This window comes from Cupressus sempervirens, chromosome 2 (assembly GCF_028749045.1).
Source record: "Cupressus sempervirens isolate cs-2001-9-10 chromosome 2, ASM2874904v1, whole genome shotgun sequence".
NCBI lineage: Eukaryota > Viridiplantae > Streptophyta > Pinopsida > Cupressales > Cupressaceae > Cupressus > Cupressus sempervirens.
The window spans coordinates 267197851-267217236 of NC_143119.1; the positions used below are offsets into that span (position 1 = coordinate 267197851).

The following is a 19386-nucleotide window of genomic DNA, read 5'->3' on the forward strand; positions in this document are numbered from 1 at the left end:
CTCATGGCATGCTTTTCGGTCATGAAAGTATTCAAGAGCTCATTCATGTCTCCTCTATTACCCATGTATTCATCCTCTTGTATGTTCTTTCTTGTTGCATTGTTCATGTGACAGTATTGAGTTGTGAATCCTGATGTGCACCCAAAATGCCTTGCACTCTCTCCTTTTCAGACTTCAGTCGGATGCCATTGTTTCCTCAAACCCTGTCTATAGTACCTTCTCTCACTCTCACTCTCACTCATCCTCAATCACAAGTCAGTAATAAAACTAACTAATACCAATAAAATACTAGCCAACTTTCAGTGAAATGCAACAAATGCTTGAAGTAGTTTGAACAAACAGTTCACTCATTTAAAATCCAAATTATAAAATATGTGCAATTTCATTGACAAGTACAAAATGATGACACAAACATCTGAACACTTATATTTAAAATTCTATTAACCACTATTATTGCACCTGATTATTGTCTAAAAATGCAGTAAGGCAATTATTGACAATTGATCCACATTAGAGTTTTTGGATGGCGCTCCTCAACAATAGAGTATGTGACATGTCTCTATTGGATGAACGGAAATCCCACAAATGCTTCACCATGTGTTATATTGCCTCTACCACATATTGTCCATGCCAATCTGACTGTAGGCTCAACACAATGAATAATTCTATGGTATTCAAGCATCAAAGGTAATAAAGGCGAGATTTAATGATGCTCTAGCAACCTTGTGCTGAACTGGCTTCCACAACACTCACAGATGATTATGACTCTTCTGTGATCTAAGAGTGTCCCTATAGGAAGCCTGATTCTTCTGTTGATGTATTGATTCTTAGAGATATCTACAGCAGATAGTGTTTAATACTACGGATCACTTGGTCAAATTGTATCATTCATACCAACACTCTTCTAATACAACCAGTAGTCAATCTATACTCCACTAGAAATGTATTGAGTTAACAAAACACCACTACCGATGAAGAAAATGTTATTGCATGTTTGAATCAGTCTGAATGGTGTTATTGAAAATCAGATCAAATTGATCCCTCAAATCCAGCTATATCTACTATAGGATCTACACTGAATAAGGGTGTTCGAAGATCGAATTGGTTCAATAATGGTGCCACATCTGTCAAGTGTTGAAGTGCATAGGACTACAATGTCCAAAACCTTCTAGTTTCTTCTATGATATGCAATCAATACGACTAAATATTTTCACCTCAGACTAGTATTTCACAAGATGCAATCCATATACCACAAGTTGGAACATGTCTTGAGTGGTATTGTTGTTGGGCTGAATAAATCACAACTACCCTTACTATGGTCCTACAGTCCTGAAAGTTGATTATAAAACTCTACATGTCCACCTAACTATGATGATCGCTCCCAATCTTCAGTTTGCATCCTTCATGCAGAATTTACTCCCTGCAACTCCCACCAATTATAATGTCACAGATCTGTGAGTTCTTGTCACCCTGATTTATACTTATACCAACAAAACCACAGTTATCACTTAATCACACCCCTAAATCTCGCTTAATCACACCCATCAATCTCTATTGAATTTGTCTCTGGATATGTCATTAGTCGGATTAAAGGTTGCAAATTTGTGGTCTGCAATACAAGCTCTAAGGATTGCTCTTGACCCGATAACAATTACTCCTTGTGTTCAAATTCATCCCAAGGAGGAGACTTCATGAATTTGAAGACTAAGGTGGGGTTGCCATCAGAACTCCAACACTATTAAGCTCACCAAGCTATCAGCAATGATACTGATCAATACCCAAAACTTCGATGATTAAAATAGCTTCCAAATGATCTTTTATGCTAACTCAATTTACATTTTCCTTCCAACTTAAGGAGGGAAAATTAAAAAAAAGGGCCCAATTAATATTTTATTTTTAAGTTCACTTTGCCCTTCTTAATTGATATTGATTATTTAATTCAATTCCATTCATCCACTGGAAGGTGCATTACAGATGGTGCCAAATCACTTTTGCTGGATTACGTTCTTGAAAATATTTTTATTCCACCAACTAGTATCACAACTGAGGTAAAGAAAATTTAAAAGTGGCACCTAAAGGTTTCCACGATTTCTTTTTGGCTGTTAGAAACCTTATGAATCTCAAGGAGCTGTATACCAGTTTGATTTATGTTTGTTCTTAATTTCCTCAAAGTACAATTTAAAAGGATCATCCTCTTCTTTATCCAATTGACTATGGCTCTAATCTAACTTTTCTTACCTTACATTCTTGACCTTTAAAGTAAATAACAGCTTACTGCAGTTTTTGTTTTACAGTGTAACACATGCCTCAAAATCCTTTTACAACGGTTTGCATACTTAACTTAAAGAAAATAACAGCTTACTGCTGTTTTACAGTGTAACACATGCGTCAAGATCCTTTTACAAAGGCAGCTTAATGATCATTTGTTTTTTTTTGCTCCATTATCAAAATCGTTGGTTAGATTGCTCACTCGAAATGTCTACTACTCTTTTTTTCCAGTCTGCCTGTAAAACAGCTCTACATAATTCCATTCATATTAGCAAACTTGATCGCTTCACCCAAAACAAAAGTTTTACCCTATCGTCCATAGTAATATTTGACAACTATAAAATATCAACCATTTCAAAGAATTAATTAGGTTATGCTAGAAGGGCACTGAAATTACTTTCCTACTGAACACAAGAAATTCCAACTGACTTTGTTTTGATGTGATTTTGATTTGATAAAAGTTTCAGCGTGAAATGTCACATTTGAGCACATGAATAAAAAGCCTCACAAAAAAAAATGCAAGAATAGAAAAGACTGAAGTTTCTATAGAGTTTATGCTTTCATATAAGTTATTTCTCATCATTGCCACTCTGAGTTCATTTATATATGCCTAGAGATGTGCTGACTTATGTCAGCATGAAATTCTCTAAAAAGATTAAATAAGGAACCCAATTCTTAATGTCAGATTGTTCTGATAACCACTACAATAAATAGTTTTTAAACAAATAAAGCAATTAACTACAACAGTACCTTGGCTAGATATTTGACAATTTTCCGTCCAATCCCCCTTCTCTGGTGAGCCGGATCAACTGCAACATCACAGATAGTAGCCTGCAACATCAACAGGATATGCAACATGGTAAAAAGGAATCATTGGCATTGCAAATGCAACACTCCATCACTATCATATTTGTTCCAGGTCGTAGATGGTATAATATACACGTACAATAAATGCCCCATCAGAAATTGCACGTCCAATACCTGCTTTACAAATAAAACAACGCTTGATATTTCCTCAATAAACAAATATGCCAAAATTTATTTGGACAGGCTTTGAAGACTAAATATAAATATCATGTCACAGGCATGACCTAACAACATTACCCAGTAAGCAATCACCAAATATGCCCAATCAATAGCGTGAATAGTATAAGGGTAGTATATCCATATACAATAATTGGTACTTTGTTATGGTGGGGTATACTTAAGTAGGAAGAAAATAAAATACAGAAACGTGGAACATTGTACTACCCTATAGCTCAAGGCAATAGGATAATTCAAACACATTATATAATACAACTCAACAGATAAAAATTGATGTATATGAATGAAGGTCCAGAAAAGGAAAGCAAAAATAATAACAAAAGCTGCTTAGTACAAAAGGTAACAGATGAGAATGGTTAAAAATAGCATCTTATAAAAAAGAACAACAAATTCATCACCAATGCACTATAATGTGCCTTGTAGAAATAGAATATAGCGGCTCAACAATTTTATATCTATAAGCTAGGATACCAGATTCTCACCCTCTATTTGTGCACCCGGATGTGGATGTGTTTGGAGCAGCCTGTGGGGGGGATGCACTCAAATGCTCCTCGGGTGTACATCCACACCCTATGGATGCACACAGATGTGCATCCCTGTACATCCACAGGATGTGGATGTGCACTAGTGGAGCATCGATGCACATTACGACAGCATCCAAGTGTTTGTGCATTTACAAAGTGCGGGTGTGCACCCGGAGAGCATTTGGATGCATCAGGACAACATCTAAGTGGTTGTGCCCAAGAAAAGTGCTATTTGACTCAAAAGCAACCATTTTTAAGAACTGTTTTATTATATTTCACAAAACCCTAAAATGGCCCAATAAGAGGCCATTCATTGATAAAACATACCATTTGTTTTCTATTTTTCTCAGTTCTCATTTAGTCTCCACTTTGCCATTGAAGAGCAAGTTTGAAGGGGATCGTTAGTGTGGTGCCAGATAGCTACCACAAAGCAGACCTTAGTGTCTAAGATAAGATGTTGACCCTACTCTTGAATCTTTAATGAATATTTTTAAGATTTTGATGAATTTTTTCAAGTTTGTGATGAAAGCTTTCAAGTTTTTTGCGAATTCATTTTTTCAGAAATAGAGAAACAAGTTTAGCTCTCTATTATAATGTTTTTGTAACTTTACTTTATACTTGTAAGTTCGTATTTCTTTTTTTTTTTTGTAATTTAAATTTATGTAATTTCTTATAACAGCAAGAAATCAGATTGCAAGAATGGTTGGTGCTGAAAGTTCAGTGAGAGGGGAAGGAAACAATAAATGCAAAACTGATTTAGGATCCCAACTACAGAGACATACCACAAGAATTTCACAGGTTCCAAAAGGTGGGGGTATATTTGGAGGAATAATTATTGTAATTTACCAAAAATAGCTCATATTCTCAAGTGAAACTTCACTTTATAATGTCCCCTACTATACTTAGGCCTATTATGACAAGAATTAAGACCTATTTAATATACTTGTTGCCTAAACTGAATGGACTAAGTTGCATCAATGTAATATCCCTTGCAATTCTGATTTTAGTTTTCTGATTTCTTAACCTAAGAATTTCGTCAAACACTGATGACTCTGCACACAAGGGATATATTGCAGATCTAAATTCTGACTTCTTTCTAGATGCCAAACTTTTAATAAATATGCTTGCAAAGAACTCCAAAACATCTAACAATGAAGATGCTAATTTTTTGTATTTTTTTAAAATATATAACACTAGTTACAAATGAGAAAATATGCATCTACACCAACAAGACATTAGGGCAACAAATTCTGATGTAAAACTCTGATATAAATCAGATTACAAATGATTGCTAAATTCTTAAACATGACCTAAGATATTCAAATCTATCCTTCATGCAATGCAAAATGAAATGGATAGGAACCTAGAAACCGCTCAAGAAATTTGGATTTTACACGTAGCGAGTCACTGTAGCAGCGATGGTACTGTAACAATATTTGACTTATTCCTCCAATCGTACTCCACAATCTGGCCCTAGACCACAAATTCGGCACAATGAAAAGACTGATTTGTCTTCTCCAATAGCTGCAACCCCTTGGAAGATCTTTCACCAATATGCTTGAATAGAACACCTGTATGATGTCCTCCCAATACCAAATTCACTGGGTATTTCACCAACTCAAATGGAGGCACACAAAAGAACTTTGTTCTCCAGGGGCAAATAATGAATCCCTTGCTCAAAGCTCAAAGAAATCAAATAAGAAAATAATGGATGCCTAACAATGAAGCTCTCACCTTTATTTATTCTTTTCCTTCACCCTTCTAGAAGGAAATAAAATTTTATTTAATTGCACTCTCTAGAAGCTTCCCCCTTTCCAATACAATAATTACCTGTACTTTTAGAAAATGCACTCTTTAGAAGCTTCCCCCTTTCCAATACAATAATTAGTTGCGCTTCTAGAAAATTAAATTAATTAAAGTCACCTTTAGATTTATTTATTTATTGACTTTAATTTAATTTATTTCTCCTTATTTCTCCACTTAGCCTTCGGAGAATGAAAGGCTAAGAACTCCACTACATCTTTACAATCAAATCAAATCTATGTTATTCCACCATTCAAAGTAAGTAAAGTTATACATTCATCAAACATATAAAGCAATCTTATTACTTATGATCCTTAACATCCTTGCCACCTTTATTAGCATCTTAGTTTGAGAAGAAGAAGATTAGGGTACCATCTTGCTTGGACAGCAATCACAACAGGTTCCCTAAGAGTTTACAGATCCAAGCCATTATCCTATATTGGGATTATGCCCTCAAGGTTTTAAAAAGGATGTTGATTCCTATTCTATCTTGGGAATCAACCTATTGGCTGGAATGAGACACAACTCTCCTTGGAAACATTGCATTCCGTTCCTCTCCAGGTACTAAATAGTAAAAAATCTAAACATAGACATGTATGATTATGACTCCAATATAACAAAGTTAGATGTGAATACAATATGTTTTAGAGATAAGAATACACATTATATATAAATGACATATATATAGACTATATAAGGTTCTCTACCCCTCATATAATATATTTAAATAAATATCTTGTGCATTATCAACATACAACACATGAATACACACAGGACACAACAAAAAATATGAATTGTATATGTAAGGCATAATTTATACGATAAGGCATGAATAAGCATAAGTCATGAATTATACACAAAGATGCATGAAGCATGAACTATGCACCTGAATACACTCAAAACAAGAAGAACTCATAAGGTGTGGATCTTACATCAAAAAATACACAGTGAATAAAGCATGAATCATAGTCAGGTGCATACACTTGAACTCACTTAAGTCATGAAGCGTGAAATATAAACATGTTACTTAAGCCAAGAAGCACATATGTGTATACACATAATGAAATAACTTTATACATAGCACATAAAGATGAATTTACTGAAGTCAAGAAGCATACACACATAAGTAGCACATGAAGAATATAAGAAGACACTTAAGACATGAAACATATATGTAGCACATAAAGCATTAAGTATAAAGCAACAACATAGAAAGAAGAAATGCAAATGGGGTTGTAGTAGAGAAAAAAGTAATATTGTACTTAGCGCTTATTAAAGCTTGAGCGGTTTGGGTAGTTAGGGGTGAGGGAATGCGTCAGTTGGTTTTCCCAACCAACTGACCCTTTTATAAGTACTTGGAATATTGTCAATGTCTGCATAATGTTTTTGGTATGAATAAAGTAAATCATTACTTTATTCTCTACTGCAAGGGTTGCAAGCAGAGTGGATGTAACCATAGAGGAAACTCCGTAGTTAAATGCGCTTGAGCTAGAGTAAATTGGGACCTTCCGGGAAGTACTGATGCTTCACTTCTACAAGCATCACCTAAATGCAATGAGTGATGTGTTCTATCCATTCTCATAATAGATGGTTTCATGTGAACCACTAATCATGAAACATGGGTCAATGAGTCTGACTCAAAAAACAACCTACACTATTGAATCATGATAGCAATATCACAATTTGACTTCTTGTGGAAAATATCTCTTACTTAGCAATTGATGAGCTTAAGGGGCTTTCTAATGAATGGTTTGTAAGGCACAACACTTTCTAAAGGTTTTGCAAATGGTCTTGCAAGCAAAGTGGGTTTAACAATTGAGAAAACTTTGTACTTAAGCGCGCTTGATCTAGAGTAGTGTTGGGATGAGTGACCTCGCGAGAAGTCCATGTGCTTTGCCTCTATGAGCATTACCTAGATGCACTAGGTGTCAAGTGTTCCATTCATTCTCACGATAGATGGATTCATGTAAACCACTACTCATGCAACATGGGTCAATAAGTTCGATTCAAGAAAAAATACACAATCTAATCCTAATAGCAATATCACAATTTGTCTAATGAGCTTAAGGGGCTTTGGAATGAATGATTTATAAGGCACAACACTTGTCAAGGGTTTTGCAAATGGGGTTCCAAGAAGAGTGGGTTTAGCCATGGAGGAAATTCCATAATTAAGCATCATAAAGATGGAGAAGTATTATAATGGTTGACCTCTCGGGAAGTACCAATACTTCACTTTTGTGAGCATCACTGAGATGTAACAAGTGCTAAGTGTTTTGTTCATTCTCATAATGGATGGGTTCATGTGAACCACTTCACATGAAACATGGGTCAATAAGTTTGACTTAAAACAATATTGCGTAGTTGAATCCTGATAGCAATACCACAATTTGACTCACTACAGAAAATATCTCTTACTTATTAATTGATGAGTTTAAGGGGTTCTTTAACGAATGGTTCATAAGGCACAAAACTTGCTAAAGGTTTTGCAAATTGGGTTGCAAGAAGAGTGGGTTTAATTTTAGAGGAAACTTTTTAGAAAAGCACACTTGAGTTGAAGTAGCTTTGTGATGGGTGACTTCCTAAGAAATCCCAGTGTTTCACTTCTATGAGCATCACCTAGATGTAGTATTCCATTCATTCTCATGATGGATGGGTTCATGCGAAACACTACTCATAAAACATGGGTCAACAAGTTTGACTCAAAAAAAACTACACAATTGAATCATGATCACAATATCACAATTTGACTTGTAGATAATATCTCCTAATCAAGTGATGATCCTAAAGGGCTTTCCAATGAATGGTTCATAATGCACAACACTTGCTGAAGGTTTACAAATGGGGTTGCAAGCAAAGTGGGTTTAACCATGAGGGAAACTTCATAGTTAAGTTAATGGGTTCAACGATGAAAATTTAACCATGAGGGAAATTAATAATGGGTTCAACGATGCAAATTAATCTTATTTGTTGTCACTAAAATTGTACATGGTTGCATGAATCCTATGAGATACGATGCTAGGTGTCTTTCAATTACTCTATCAGAGATGGTGTTTGCCTTACAATCTCCCAGACATAGATTTCTAAATATTACTATTTCTTATTTTTATGCTTTAATTTCATCATTATTAATTTTATTAAATTTTATATTTAGAAGGAGACATGATAGTCCTTCGAATCCCAAAATCCTCAACCTTTCAATGTGCATAGCCTCTATGACAACTCTAATATTAAACAAGGTATTGATAATTTGGAAGGTTTACAAATTTAACATAAGTTTTCTCTTATCCTTTCTTTGCTATTTATTGAAAGTTTGAAGTGTGGATTTGTCCCAACGCATACACCATATACAAGTGCTTAAGATAAGAACATGGTTTGTCACTCTCGTTTAGTAATCTCATTCAATATCTTGCTATCTAAAAGTTCAGATAGCTCAAATGTTTTATATATTGTATGTTGTACTCAGAAACAAGTTTTATATGTACTTTCTAGGATTTGTGCTATCCATCGTATCTTTGTCAGCATTTGCTATACTAGTTTGGTACCAAGCCGGATGACAAGTTGCTATCGAACTAATCAAATATATGATAGATCTATGCACTAATATCACTTCATTTGCAGGATGATAGATCTAATATAGGCACTCTCCTGAATACAAGAGTGTGATTCATGGAAATATTTAGAAAGACTCATCAAACACGATGCAAAGCATACTTTAAGACATAAAGCGTACATTATAAACAATGAGTTAATCATGTCGAAATTGTTAGCATGAATGTTGATGATACTACATTGGGGGAGTATCGTGAGCATTGGAGAACATTGATATGTTGCATTCATGACTGATTTGTCATTGATGTCAACAGAGCAGTAATTTTGTAAAGATTGGAAGAATAGCAGTCAGAGATCTTATGATGCACAAAAGTTGAGGAAGGTTTAGATGATGCGCAGTAAAGGACATGTTCCTGAGGTTGTCCTGATGACGCGGTTAAGAGGACTAAGTCTAAATCGATGGTGTACGGAGGTTACACTTTGGTTTACTAGAAACAATGCAGAAACAAAGTACTGGAAAATAGTATTTTGATGATCAATCGCTATCTTTCATCTAAGATGTAATGAAGAGATGCGCAGTCACACAATGATAGAGGACAGTCGTGTGGTGACATTAGTGTGTGCACAAGATGTGGTATCGCACATGTGAAGTTTTGTATAGACTGTGAGCCGACAATGCTATTGCAATTGTGAATTAATTAATTATCTTATTTTAATTAATAGGGAAAGCCTCAAGGCCGACTCAAGGAATTATTATGAAGATACGGTATAAAGGAAAGTTGTTTTCCTTATTTGTAAAGTATCTGGGAGAAGAAGATCAAGTGGAATGGAAAGTATTAGTGCACAGTGTGAAAAGGAGTAGAATGCTTACTGAATGTGTGTAAGCGATCCAAGGGATCATTGGATGCGCAGTATGAGATCTGGTTACAAGATCTGAAGGAGCAAAAGTCCGGTTGACAAGACAAAGGCAGAGGAAGGAAGTACATTTCAGTTCTATTATTTTGCAACGAATAATACAGAGATCATTTGGACAGTGGGTTCATTGATCTTAACCTTGAAGCTATTTGGGCAATAGGTCCAACTGTTTTCCACAACTCCTAACAGAGTTGGCACAACTCCTAACAGGGTTGGAATCTCCTAACAGGGATTCAAAGTCTCCTAACAGGGACTCATATGTACTCAATGTTGTAACAGACTCCTAACAGGGTCTATCCTTTAACAAGGAATATTTTTATTAGTACATCATCTTGTGGGTACCATTCCCACCGGGGTTTTCCCTCTGATCAAGGGTTTCCCTGGTTAACATATCTGGTGTTAATTGTCCATGAGTATCTTCTTGTGGTTTTAGTTTATATTACTCACATGGTTAAGTTTGTTTAAGATTAATGATTGTGATAATAGTTGTATAACAAATTCACCTCCCCCCCCCCCTCCAGTTATATCAGTGGACCATGTATTCTAACAATTGGTATCAAAGCATCAAGTCCTTAAAGATAAGGCTTAACAGCTTTAGGAGATCGATGGTGAATATGTTTAGGAAGGATAGTCTAAGATTCGATGGGGCCAACTATGATAGTTGGAAGGAAAAGATGAAACTTCATCTGTTATGCATGGGTCTAGGATATTGGCTTTTGATGAAAACTAAGAAGACAATTATTGAAGAATCAAAGCTAAAGGAATGCAGTAAGGGAGAAAGAGATCTATTCATGTGTAACATGAGAGCTAGAGAAGCCCTACTGTCAGCTCTTCCAGAGAATGAATACAATCAAGTAAAGACATTTCAAACTTCTCATGAAATTTGGAAAGCACTAGAAGTTACTTTTGAAGGTGATGATCATGCAAAAAGAATGAGATTGCAAAATTGGATTTGCGCATTTCAAGTTGCTAAGATGATGGAAGATGAATCTATAAGAAGTTATGTTGGTAGAATATCAAAAATTCTTGCAGGTATTTGGTCTCTCAGTGGAACTAAATAAGATGATGAGGTTATATGGAAGATCTTGAAAAGTTTACCACCACCATTCAAGCAGACAGCTCAGATGATTCAACTAGTAATGCCCTGCACCAAAGATTTCACAAAGGAAACATTGCTTGGAAGGTTAGAGTTTGTAGAAGCAAAATTGAGACAGTCTAGAGAACTAGCCAAATTTAAAACAGCTTTCAGTGCTCAGAACATTCGACCTAATCTATCAAGAAGTACAAGTGTAAGAGGAGAGTTTGCCAGTAGTAGCAGATTTGAAGAAGATAAGAAGATTGAAGAAGGAATAGCCCTTATGTTAAGAAGAGAAAAAGATGGTAAAAAAGTCTTAAGTGTTAAACTTGTGATGAATACATTATGCATCTAAATGTCCTAAAAGAGAGAAAAAGTTTAGAGGAAAATTTAAGTCTAGAAGAGATAAAGATAGAAATTTTTTATATGCTAATGAGGATGAAGAATCTAATGAAAGAGATCAGAGTGAAAGTGATGATGAATTAGGATTTGTGGCTATCAAGGAAGATGATCTTGATAGAGAAATTAGAGAAGAAAGAGCTCTAGTTACTGAAGTTGAGAAGAAATCAAATTGGATAATTGATAGTGGATGTTCACATCACATGACTAGTGATATGAACAAGTTTGTTAAGTTCAAAAATCATGATGGAGGTATTGTAAGAGTTGGTAACAATGCAACCTGTCATATTATAGGGATTGGATCTATTACTCTCGATGGTAAAACTAACACTGATGATGTTTATCGTGTTGATGGTTTAAAACATAATTTGTTCAGTAATGGATAGTTGGTAGACAAGGGATATATGTTGCAGTTCACATAGAAGACTTGCATTATCAAAGACAAAGATGGTAAACTGATTAGTACTGGAACCAGATCCAAAGGTAATGCATTTCAGTTAAATCCTACTGAAATAACATGTTTGGTTGTAGAAGTTGATAATAGTTGGTTATGGCATCGGAGGTTCTGTCATATAAACTTTGATAATATTGTGAAGGTTAGTAGTACATTTCCAATTAGAGATATGCCTAAGATTATTAAGCCTACTAATGTTGTTTGCAAGGAATTTATTTTGGCGAAGCAGAAGAAAGTGTCTTTTCCTAGCAAGAAGTTCTGTATTACAGAGAAATTGGAGATTGTTCACATAGATCTGAGTGGTCCTACAAGAACCAGAGGATTCTATGATGAAAGGTACTTTATGATTTTTGTTGATGATTTCACTAGAATGATGTGGGTAGCATTTTTTAAAGAGAAGTCTGAAGCTTTTGAGAAATTTAAGATATTTAAGAATAGAGTTGAAAATGAATTTGGCATCAAGATTAAATATTTGAGATCCGATAGAGGAGAGTTCACCTCTAGAGAGTTCAACATGTTCTGTGAAAAGGATGGAATCAAAAGACAGTTATCTTCACCAAGAACACCTGAATAGAATGAGATTGTTGCAAGAAGGAATAAGTCAGTAGCAGAAGCAACAAGAGCAATGTTATTGAGAATGATGTCTCAAAGAAATTTTGGAGAGAAGCAGTTAACACTGCAGTATATACTCTGAACAGCGTACAGATCAGAAAAGGTATGAGCAAGACACCCTATGAGTTATGGTTTGGCCATTCACCATCAATCAAGTATTTCAGAATATTTGGAAGTAAGTGGTACATAAAGAGAGATGATGATATTGGTAAGTTTGATCCTAGAAGCGATGAAGGTATGTTTCTTGGTTACTCATTGAAAACTAAAGCATATAGATGCTTCAACTAAAGAACTAAGACAATAGTTGAGTGCGCAAATGTAAGGATTGATGAAAAGTTTGGTACTAAAGAGAAGATGGTAGATTATAATCCTAATGGAGAAGAGGATAATTTTGGAATTGTTAGACAGAATGCTTAAGTTCTTTTTGAGGCTAACAATAACTTGCAGAATGATGTATCTATTGAGCGTAGAGAAGAACAAAGATCTAAACCTAGAGATGAGATAAGAGTTGAGATGTCAACTCCTACCTCCTGTAGAAACATGACAAAGAATCACCCTCCGGAGCAGATAATTAGGAGCAAGGATAAAGGTGTGATGACAAGGAACAGAGTGAATGAGGAATTATGTTTGATTTCTCAAGTGGAACCTAAGAGCGTAGATGAGGCATATAAGGATGATCACTAGATGCGAGCACTAAAAGAAGAATTAGATCAGATTGTGAAGAATGAGACATGGGAATTAGCTCCTAGACATAAAAACAAGAAAGTGATAGGAACCAAGTGGGTAAGAGAAACAAGATGAATAAGCAAGGAGAAGATGTAGAAACAAGACCAGACTTGTTTGCAAAGGTTACTCATAGCAAGAGGGCATATATTATGAGGAAACATATGCAGCTGTGGCAAGAATGGAAACAATAAGGATGTTCTTGGCTTATGCAACAAGCAAGAATTTCAAGGTTTATCAAATGGATGTCAAGTCAGCACTTTTGAATGGAGAACTTGAAGAAGAGGTCTACATTGAGCAACCTGATGGATTCCCTCTGACAGAAGAAAAAGATTTTGTATGAAGATTGAAGAAAGCACTATATGGTCTGAAGCAAGCACCTAGAACTTAGTATGCAAGGTTGGACAAATCTTTGTCTAAACTTGGATTTATTAAAGGCATAGCAAATAGTAATCGGTACTTAAAGAAAATTGATGATGGTTTGTTTATCATTATAATATTTGTGGATGACATAATATTTGGAGGAAATGATAAAGAAAGTGATAAGTTTACTGAAGAGATGAAAAAAGAATTTGAAATGAACATTATAGGAGAAATGAAGTTTTTCCTAGGATTGCAGATTGCGCAAAGCAGAGATGGGATATTTATTTTACAAGCCAAGTATATGAAAGACTTATTGAAAAGATTTGATTTAGAAAGTTGCAAACCTGTTGGTACACCCATGATAACTAGTCACAAGTTATCTAGTAAAGATGAGACACCTACAGTTGAACAGAAGAAGTATAGATCTATGATTGGAGGATTGCAATATCTGACTCACACCAGACCAGATATAGAAAATGCAATTGGGATTGTAGTAAGATTTCAAGCTGATCCTAAAAAGTATTATTATGCAACAATATAGAGAATATTCAGACATTTGAAGGGTACATCTAATTATGGAATCCGATATGACAGATCAAATGATTTTACTTTGTGCGCATATACTGATGCAGATTGGGCAAGCAGTATGGATGACAGAAAGAGCGCTAGTGGTGGAGCATTCTTTCTTGGAGGAAGATTGGTTTCTTGGTTGAGCAAGAAACAGGACTATACATCTCAGAGTACAGCTGAGGCTGCGTATGTTGTAGCAGCAAATAACTGTAATCAAGTTATGTGGATGAAGCAAATGTTGAAGAATATTGGGATTGAGTTTACAGAACCTGTTATCATTTACTGTGATAACACAAGTACAATGAGTATGTCTAAGAATCTAGTATTGCATTCTAAAACAAAGCACATATCCATCAAGTATCATGTTTTGAGAGAAAAGGCAGCTGAAAAGGAAATAAGGTTGGAGTATGTAAGTACTAAAGATCATATTGCAGTTATAAAATTTACGAAGCCTTTGCCTAAGGATACTTTTGAGTACCTAAGAGGTATGCTAGGGGTTATGCCCCTGCCTACTTTACAGTAGATGATGCAATGAGTGCATCAGTCCAATGGTATAGAGCACTATGGTTAAACTGGACCGAATGTCGATACTTCCTATATGGAGGAGTTTCTGATATGTACTGAGTCATCGAGGGCTCTTGGTATTTGGTATTTTGTATTAAATAGTGTCTTTGGACACTTGAGCTAATTGAAGAGTTCGAAGAAGTATATTATAACATTTAGTATTTAGCAATTGCTATTTTGTACTTGTATTGACACCTTTGACATTGATGTCAATGGTGGAGAGAATATGTACATGAAAAACATCTCCTAGGCAATGGGGAGAGAAAATATGAAAGAAGCACCTGTTGAGATGTCAATAGGGGAGTGTTATCTCTTTAGGGAGATTTAGAAAGATTCATGTAAGTGGGTAGAAGAATATGTTAGTGCACAGAAGGAAATATAAGTGCGCAAAAGAATATATTAGTGCGCAGAAGAATAACTCTATGCGAAAGACATGCAGCCAAAAAAGTGTTGTAAGTTGTTCACTATGAACAACTGATGCTAGTTCTAGCAGCCAGAAGATTTCAGATTGATGAAGAGGATTTGAGAAGATGTCAGCAGCAGCAACAAAGTATAGTTTGGTATTCATAGAACTTAGATGTTTTTCATCTATGTTGCCATCAATACCAAAGGGGGAGATTGTTAGCATGAATGTTGATGATACTACATCGGGAGAGTATCGCAAGCATTGGAGAATATTGTGATGCAGGAGCATCTTGCATGGGAAAATTATTGGAAAAAAAAATTTGAAAAAAAAAAAAAAAAAATTTGGAGGAGAGAGAAAGTGACGAAAATTAGAGGAGAAATAATAAAAAATAGAAAATAGGAAAAAAGGGAAAAGAGGAATTTCTATTTTCGAGATGCATGGGTGGCATGAATAGGAAAATAGTTGTCATACCATTAATCGAGGTGTATAGGTGGAAATTCTAGAAGGTTTTGGATAAATCATGTATTTAATATTTGTTGGGTGCTTAGTTGTATTTGGGTGGGAATTTAATATTTATTTAAAGATAGTTGTATTTACCCTTTATCCCACATTGGTTGTGTTTGTAATGTCTTGGGTTAGAAGTGCCTATTTAAGCAAGGCTTATTATCATTTGTAGTCAAGCTCAAGGAGTAGCTTGAGAAGTGGAAGCTCAAAGAGAAGCTTGAGAAGGAGAAGCTTGAGAAGCTAGAAGGCATGAAGACTTCAAGGTGTGAAAGCTCTAAAGGTGTAGCTCTTCAAGTAGAAGTTCTTGGTGAAGCTCTTGGTGTGAAGACTCTTATTTAGGATTTCTCTTATATTGAAGAAGTCATATCATCTCGTGGGTGTTGTAAGGATTTTTCAAGTATAATAAAATTGCTTGTGAAGCATTTTTTTCTCTTGGTCTCTATATTGTTGCATTCTTGGTTGTGAGTTTGTAAAGGGCGGTGTTGGCCCTCTATCAAGTGGTATCAGAGCAGGAGTTCCTGAGTGTGTGGACAGATCGCCGAACGTGAGGCAGTTTACACCAGGATTTGCAAAGAAGGTTGATCTTGTGGCTGATTGATCTTTTAGATTGGTGGATTTGTTTTGCTTAGGGTTTGCTAAATTTTTGGAAGATGCCTCCAAGAGGATTGGACCCTAAGATGATTGCGAAAATCCATGATATAGTGGAGAGGAATTTTTCTAAGATGTTTGCTCGGTTGGATGCTAAAGCTAAGAAGGTCAAGGTGGAAGAGGATGGTTTTGCTGATCAGTTTGTGGAGCCTGATGCAGAACCTGTAGAGAAACTAGAGGTTGTTGCTGAAGATATTCCTAATGTTATTGATGTTGGGATGGAGGTTGGTTTTCATGATCAATTGGTTGAATCTGACATGGAGATTATGGAGCACTTGGAGGTGGATGATCCAATTGTTGGAGGTGAGTTATGTATTGCAGAGCATCTTGTGAGCAATGAGGTTGTTGGTGTTGAGAGTTTGGCATGTATTGATGGAGATCTACATGTTGGTGCTGATATAAAGTTTGTTGTTGTTGATGCGGGGTTTGTTGCTGCTGGTGTGGATTCACTAGTTGTTGATGTGAATGGGAGTTTGCTAATGAAGCATTATGTTCAGTTTGTTCTTGTGCATGAGCACGCCGATTGGATGGTTGAGATCCTGGTGTTTGATAGAGTGATGCAGATGTGGAAGATTTGTATGGTGGTTTTCTTGTCTCTATTGAGGTGGAAACCTTTGGTGAAGATGAAGATGGTGGTAGATCTTTCTTTTGGCATCAAAGTGTGGGACACACTTTTCTATCTACGGGGGGAGTCTGATGCAGGAGCATCTTGCATGGGAAAATTATTGGAAAAAAAAATTTGAAAAAAAAAAAAAAAATTTGGAGGAGAGAGAAAGTGACGAAAATTAGAGGAGAAATAATTAAAAATAGAAAATAGGAAAAAAGGGAAAAGAGGAATTTCTATTTTCGAGATGCATGGGTGGCATAGATAGGAAAATAGTTGTCATACCATTAATCGAGGTGTGTAGGTGGAAATTCTAGAAGGTTTTGGATAAATCATGTATTTAATATTTGTTGGGTGCTTAGTTGTATTTGGGTGGGAATTTAATATTTATTTAAAGATAGTTGTATTTACCCTTTATCCCACATTGGTTGTGTTTGTAATGTCTTGGGTTAGAAGTGCCTATTTAAGCAAGGCTTATTATCATTTGTAATCAAGCTCAAGGAGTAGCTTGAGAAGTGGAAGCTCAAAGAGAAGCTTGAGAAGGAGAAGCTCGAGAAGCTAGAAGGCGTGAAGACTTCAAGGTGTGAAAGCTCTAAAGGTGTAGCTCTTCAAGTAGAAGTTCTTGGTGAAGCTCTTGGTGTGAAGACTCTTATTTAGGATTTCTCTTATGTTGAAGAAGTCATATCATCTTGTGGGTGTTGTAAGGATTTTTCAAGTATAATAAAATTGCTTGTGAAGCATTTTTTTCTCTTGGTCTCTATATTGTTGCATTCTTGGTTGTGAGTTTGTAAAGGGCGGTGTTGGCCCTCTATCATATTGATATGTTGCATTCATGACTGTATTTGTCATTGATGTCAACAGGGCAATAATTTTGTAAAGACTAGAAGAATAGCAGTCAAAGATCTTATGATGCGCAGAAGCCAAGGAAGGTTTAGATGATGCGTAGTGAATGACATGTTCCTAAGGTTGTCCTGATGATGTAGTTAAGAGGACTAAGTCTGAGTAGATGGTGTACGAAAGTTACACTTGATTTACTGGAAACAATGTAGAAATAGAGTACTGGAAAATAGTGTTTTGATGATCTATTGCTATCTTTCATCTGAGATGTAATGAAGAGATATGCAGTCACACAGTAATAGAGGACAGTCATGTGGTGACATCAGCATGTGCGCAAGACGTGGTATCGCACGTGTGAAGTTTTGTATAGACTATGAACCAACAATGCTATTGCAATTGTGAATTAATTAATTATCTTATTTTAATTAATACGGAATGGCTCAAGGCCAACTCAAGGAATTATTATGAAGATACAGTATAAAGGAAAGTTGTTTTCCTTATTTGTAAAGTATCTAGGAGAAGAAGATCAAGTGGAATGTGAAGTATTAGAGCGCAGTGCGAGGAGCAGAATGCTTACTGAATGCGTGTAAGTGATCCAAGGGATCATTGGATGTACGGTATGAGATTTGGTTACAAGATCTAAAGGAGCATAAGTCCGGTTGATAGGACAGAGACAGAGGAATGAAGTATATTTCAGTTCTATTATTCTGCAAGGAATAATTCAAAGATCATATGGACAGTGGGTTCATTGATCTTAACCTTGAAGTTGTTTGAGCAGTGGGTCTTCTTGTCTTCCACAACTCCTAACAGGGATTCAAAGTCTTCTAACAGGGACTCATATGTACTAAATGTTGTAACAAACTCCTAACAGGGTTGATCCTCTAACAAGGAATATTTATATTAGTGCATCATCTTGTGGGTACCATTCCCACCGGGGTTTTCCCTGTGATCAAGGGTTTCCCTAGTTAACATATCAGGTGTTAATTGTGTATGAGTATCTTGTTGTGGTTTCAGTTTATATTACTCACATGGTTAAGTTTGTTTAAAGTTAATGATTGGGATAATAGTTGTATAACTGATTCACACCCCACCGCCCCCCCCCCCCCCCCTCCCCCAAGTTATATCAATGGACCATATATTCTAACAAAAATCACATAAATACATGTGAAAAGTAAAGCACCCATACAAGACATATAGGAGACATAATGGGGTATATAAATAAATGTTGGGCCTAAAAAAAACAATCAAAGCGCAAGGTATATGCATAAATACTCAAGGAAAAAATCATACACATTAATGCATGTGATGTAGGGTATGAGTCATCCACATCAAGCATATATGTAAGTTAAAAGTATGAATTCAAGTGAGTCATTGATATACATGTGAATAGGCACACCACTCAAGGCATGGAGTGCACACATGAATTCTCTTAAGCCATAAGCATACACATGAATACACAACACACAAAACATGAAGTATGAATACATGTATTAATTGTATATGTAAGGCATAAATCATCCGTAA

General features: G+C 35.7%; 1 protein-coding gene across 3 annotated transcripts in view; it reads right to left on the reverse strand.

The window, feature by feature from the left end:
- The window catches only part of LOC149572079 (putative N-acetyltransferase ycf52), a 144648-nt gene that overhangs the window by 57368 nt on the left and 67894 nt on the right, over positions 1–19386 (reverse strand). For all 3 annotated transcript variants that reach the window (XM_089810497.1, XM_089810489.1, XM_089810505.1), the window contains 2 exons: positions 3215–3249; positions 3019–3099 (listed from right to left, as the gene is read on the reverse strand). In XM_089810497.1, the coding sequence (XP_089666623.1) occupies positions 3019–3099; positions 3215–3249 (116 nt within the window). The remainder of the gene's footprint in view (positions 1–3018; positions 3100–3214; positions 3250–19386) is intronic.